We start from the raw sequence: 5,728 nt of genomic DNA on the forward strand, positions 1-5,728 counted from the left end.
GCAGGGTTATTGAGGAAGCTGTTTCATCAAAAAAAAAATCAAAGTGACTTCTGATTATGCTGGAAGTCACCATTAGCTGCTTTCGTTATTTTAAATGGAACTGGCGTGTATATTATTTCATTTTTGGCCGCTCCTAACCGCTTGCTGTTATAATCCAAGGGCTGTCCTGATGAGATAAAAAATAAAACAATAAACTTAAATCTGTTAATTTAGTATTGACATTTTCTGCATAAAAACTTACAACAAAAAGATCCTAACCTAAAATTATAAACAGCAAAAGCATTGATATTAATTCTAGGTAGCCGTTATATTGCACCCACAGCAGCAAGGACATTTAGCTTTCCTCAGTTCCATCATTACGGAATATTTGATAAACCGTAACTGTATGGGTATCATCATTAAACTTACAGGATACACAAAGTTCGGCTATTCTGAACACGTAACAGTGACTGCCCCACCTTTCTCTCAGATACACGGATCTCGGGTCCTCCTGCAGTACATTCATGATTGTATTTTTTTTGTCCCACTAAAAATAAAACATAAAAGAGAGTTTGTCATTTTCGAATGATGACTTAGTTTTAACTTCAAAGGTCACCAACCTCAGCACCGAGTTCCTTAAGCTGTGTCAAGGCTCTGTCTTTAAAGCAGACTGTCAGTTTTGCAACCGGAGCTTGACTGATCCAAGAGGGTACACGTACATGTCCGTGAGATGCGCCTGGTTGGGATACCTTGGATCCCTGCTGACCACTTGTTGAAGGTTCTTCCTCTTCCCCGTCAGGCGCCTCCCTTTCACCAATGCGAGTGTTTGATCTTGAAAACAACACTTGTCACCCAACTGCAGTGTATTAGAACAAAACAGAATTGATCAAAAAACCAATGTATCTTACAAAAGTTCCTGAAAAAAATCTTTACATAAAGATGTTGCGGTTAGAAACAGTAAGCACTCTGAAAATTCTGAAGCAAAGTTAAAATGATTTTTTTACCTAATATTTTAACTAGTAAGATATGATATGCACCATGTGCACATAATCAAAATTGCGCATTTTGATTGAATTGTAATAAATACGTATCATATCGTGTTTTTACACATTTGAAAACACCTTTGTTACTACAAAGTGTGTAAGCACATACAACAGCCAGTCATTTAATAATTAGCAACTATGTCAAGACTGTTTGATATATATGCATATGTTTCATTGCTAAGTTGTTAATTTTATGTAAATGTGGCTTTGCCAATTGTAGTTAGGTATTGTTTAGTTAATAATTAAGTGTGAGACAAAATATCTAGGTCTGTATGTCACAAAATGAAGTTGAGATGGACACAAAAATTCATTTTTTTTTTATTTCCGATTTTTGTTTTTGCCCGGATATCCGAAACTAATGGGATTTTTTTCGATTTTGAAACGATTTTAAATAAAGCACCAAAATAGGCAACTTCGCCAACACTTAACTGACTTCATATCTCTCACGGTTTCCGAGATCCCAATAATCCCCCCAAAATTTGAGACACCCTGTATATTATTAACCCTGAAAGCCTGATCATTATTAATTTATAGTATCGCCAATAACCTTAAATTGACACGCTTTCTCACGGAGGTACCTAATTTGGCTAGTTTCTTAGATATCTTGATTATTTTAAAACATAAGAATGATACTTTCGAAATTGACAGTGAGAGTTGCTTTATGGATTGCAGGTTATGCAAAATTTACGAACAAATTACATAATTGGCAAAGCCTCCAAACTTTTTAAAATGAGGAGATTCCTGTATGTAGGAAAACATATTTTATTATCGAATATTTTACTGAGCCCTCACAACACTATATTTTTTTTGCAAATTGCTAGTTTCAATTTGTTTTCCTGAATAAATTGAAGAAATTTCACACTGGAGGGCAAGGACGAATTTGAATGTTTCATCCTTACAACTTTTTTTTCTATTTTTTATTTACCTAATTTAAAATAATATAGAAAGTACTATTCTTTCTGTTGCATTTTGTTGCTAAATTCAAGTATTTCAGTTTTTAAAAAATTACATATTCAGGTCAAATTTAAACTCACTGTACATAGCAATACCTATCTGAAAACGACTGATCCACTCTGTAATGCAAACTTCCAACAACTGATTCAACTTCTTGATCCAGAGTAAGGTTTTCCTGACCATCCATAACCCTACTCAAGACTTCATTGGTATCAGTTAGTTCAGAGGAACTTGAAACATCTAAACCCGATTCTTCCAAACCAGTAGGTTCACTTGGCTGATTGAAAGAATGAGTAGAATTAAACAGGACCGGATTGTCATACTGCGGTATATATGGCTTTATATCAAGAACCGGGGTGCCATTGACCATGTCAACTCCGCAGAAATAAATAATGTTGTCCTTAATTCTATCTATTTTAACTAAAGATAAACCAATAGGACAAGGACGATGAGGAGATCTTGTAGCAAATACTCCGGTTTTTGTGCCATTCAACCGGGGTACTGCTACTTTGGCTTTATTGTGTTTTGAATCATTTTTGTCAAAGTAAAAGAGAATCCACATATGAGAAAATTCTTGCAAACCCTCCAGTGCATGGCTAGGATTTGTGAAAACATCCTTTTCAAGTATTAATTTTGCGACTATATCTCTACATATAGTTGTCTGTCGAGGAGTACACCTTTTTTCTGGAAAGTTTGTCTCAATACTCCCTATTGGTTTAAACAACAGTTCACTCTGATCCTGTGCTGATGAACAAGGTTGTGAAATATCATTAACACTGTTTCTGCAATTAGTACATTGCCAGGTTTCTAGTTGTCTGTAAATGTCAGCAACTTCCTTCCGATGGATATGATTCAGCGACAGCAGAAGTTTGCTATAATTAAGTAAAGCGTAACTATAAACCAAAAACTTGGTATTTCCTACCTACCGAAGGTTGTTGATCTCTTTTCGAGCTAGTTCTAGTTGATTGGTCAAACGCTGCACGTCCGACATGTTTGTTCAAATTTGTTTTTACTTAACCACATTAATTTCATATTTTCTTGGGTGTTATGATTTCACATTACATTTCAATTTTTTTCGACGAGATCATAAATTCCTTACCGACTTAACCTCACTATTTTGTTTGCTTTAATATCTTTCTCTCATATTATATCGCTCTCTCTCTCTCTCTCTCGGATTTGGACTTCGACAAATCCATTGCATTAAATTTTGACCATAATTGCTGCGGACAGGACAGCATCCCTTAACCCTCGAGCGCTGCGTTTGTCAGTTTCGATCAACATCAAAAGGGACCTTGTGACGTACTGAATCAAAGATTTAGTATTAGTTACAAAAATATACCTTTCAAAATAAATTTACTACATTAAAACCCGACAAATATTTTTTATTGTTGCAGCGATCTCAGTTCTACCCGAAACTAATGATAACTTCGGAATTTTAAATGGACAACCCTGACTATCACCTCTTATTACAGAGTCGGGTTCTAGTCAAACATCTAAGTTGTGGGTGTCTACTATTTTAGATTTTCCCTATAATTTTGTTTTAAAGGATGCAACTCCTATTTTTAGAAACTATTTTATTCAACATACAAGAATCTCGTGATAACTATTCTTGTGTATACGTCATACTTGTTTGTTATTCCCCGGAACACTAGAATTTACCGCTGGTCTAACTAATCTAGCCATAACATAATGTTAGGAAATATTCCTTCCTTGAACGCTATGCCTTTAAAAAGGATGAATGAAATTAAAAGTTTAGGGGTCTTGCTTGCTAAGGGCTAAAGTAGTTTAGGTACTATAAGAAGGGGGTCGATTTATCACCATTTCTGTATTTTAAAATTTTGTACTTTTGCCGTTGTTCCTTCAATAGTAGAATATGCTAGCCCGGCTTGATCGTCTTTTCAGAAAACTCATATTAACACGTAATAACATAAATAAGTTATAAATAGTTAAGTTCTTCGGTATATTTGTTTTTGCATTTTGTATGCGTTATAAATTCGTTTCTGTGGTTTATCATAACTTTCAGTAGCTTCAAGAGGGTGCATAATGACATACGTGGGAATCTGCATGGCACTTCAAAAAGAAGATAACCATACCTTTTTTTTTTAATTAAAAAAAATAAATAAATAGGTTAATTGTCAGGAGGACACATATGGGGTATTATTGTAGTCAGAATTGAAATACGCAACAATATACCGGGTGTCTTAAACTTAAATTAGAAAGTTACCCTCCTCGGAAAATGCAGATTTTTCAAAAACGATTTCTATCTTGAAAACGGCTCGTCGACTCAGTTCGGTCAGAAGTTCGGTTTTCACCTATTAAAAATTAAACGCCGGATATGGAGTCGTTTTTTCTCTATTTTCCTTCGAAGTACCTGAAACCCTCCCAAAACCAACGAATCTTGGGCACCTGGTATATTGAAAATAATTTTTTCATCTCATTAGTCATCTCTTAGTAGTCTTAGTAGACAATAATCGACTATCGTCAATATGTTTTAATTACTCTATCACTCATTTTCCTTTAGTTCGTGATAAAATAATAATGAATGAATGACAATATATCAGGTAGGTGGTCAAAAATTACAACAAAGTGGAAAACGAGCCCAACTAGAAACAACAGAGGACCTATAAAAAAAATAAGAGAGCAACAAGGAGAAAGAAAAAATGCAAAATTAGAAAATTCCTTTTGCTTCATTTACCTACTAGGATTTTAGAACGCCTTTTGCTGGTCGTAAATGCTTGGTTTCAGAGTTTAACAAAATTTCACGAATTTAAAATAATGTATAAATTATTTAATTAATAAATAAATACATTTAGATTTAACAAACTAATTTATTTACTTTAGAAATTTATCAAAAATCCAAATAAATAATAAACTCTTATAAGCGCATAGACTGAATAACTGGGAACCTCAATCTGTGGTAACTATAATTAACATAAATTTGAAAATTTGGGATTATAATCTGGCCAATGAGTCTATCGGCATGATAATCTTAAGACTTACAGTTACACCAGAAGTAAGTACCAACTTCCTTATTTTAAATACATACATAATTATTTGTGCTATAATTTTCATTAGTTAATATTCTTCATAGAGAAGGGCATTAAGAAATTTAGTTTAGAATTTCGTTAATTATTAATGAAATGCATAATAATGAATGATGAATGAATGAATTAATGAATGATTGATGAAACAATTACTAATAAAGCCGAAAATAAATTTGAATCGTTAGTTGAATGAATACTCACCAAAAATGCAAATTAAAGATTCTACCAAGTTTGCAAGCTCAATCTATACATAGCTTAAAAAAGTTATTTAATAATTGTATTCGTGCATTTCTTTAGTTAAATTTGTTATTTAAAGATGCCTCAATTAATGTAACGTGTTCAAAACTCAAACACAATTTCAGAAATACGTTAAAACTTCACAAATATATCACAGATTTCACTGGTCTGGTATACCAGATTTCACTCGTGATGCGTACAAAATGGCATTGCGTCTGAGAAAAAAACTGTTTTAAGCATTATCATATTCAGCATTAACTCTGTAAATACATATGGTAGGCTTTCTGCAATATATTAAACAAAAAGAAGAAAAAACATTGTTCCTAGCTTATAACCGTTACCCTGCATCAAATACAAGAAGTTCCATCTTTTTAAACCTATGCGATTCTTCTAAAATGATTAAAGATGATCTGAACTTGCTGTAAAATTGTAGCGCTGCTCGTTTAAACTAGTTACGTCCCTGAGCAGATA

The 5,728-nt window shown here is 33.3% G+C and overlaps 1 protein-coding gene across 1 annotated transcript; it reads right to left on the minus strand.

Moving 5' to 3' along the window:
- Positions 1 to 207: 207 nt before the first annotated feature.
- Positions 208 to 3,270, minus strand: LOC132699474 (tRNA (adenine(37)-N6)-methyltransferase). The gene is made up of 4 exons (XM_060666218.1): positions 2,903 to 3,270; positions 2,072 to 2,848; positions 600 to 810; positions 208 to 526 (listed from the first exon to the last, which is right to left on the minus strand). The coding sequence occupies exons 1-4, from the start codon at positions 2,965 to 2,967 to the stop codon at positions 335 to 337; spliced, it is 1,245 nt and encodes a 414-aa protein (XP_060522201.1). The 5' UTR covers positions 2,968 to 3,270; the 3' UTR covers positions 208 to 334.
- Between the last annotated feature and the right edge of the window lie 2,458 nt (positions 3,271 to 5,728).

Source organism: Cylas formicarius, unplaced genomic scaffold (genome assembly GCF_029955315.1).
Source record: "Cylas formicarius isolate icCylForm1 unplaced genomic scaffold, icCylForm1.1 PGA_scaffold_10__41_contigs__length_53128322, whole genome shotgun sequence".
NCBI lineage: Eukaryota > Metazoa > Arthropoda > Insecta > Coleoptera > Brentidae > Cylas > Cylas formicarius.

Coding starts and splice junctions, on each gene's coding strand:
- LOC132699474 (XM_060666218.1), bottom strand. CDS start 2,967: ATGTCGGACGTGCAGCGTTTGACCAATCAACTAGAACTAGCTCGAAAA. Junction 2,849..2,902: donor AAAGAGATCAACAACCTTCG/GTAGGTAGGAAA, acceptor ACTTAATTATAG/CAAACTTCTGCTGTCGCTGA. Junction 811..2,071: donor GATCAGTCGTTTTCAGATAG/GTATTGCTATGT, acceptor GTTGTTTTCAAG/ATCAAACACTCGCATTGGTG.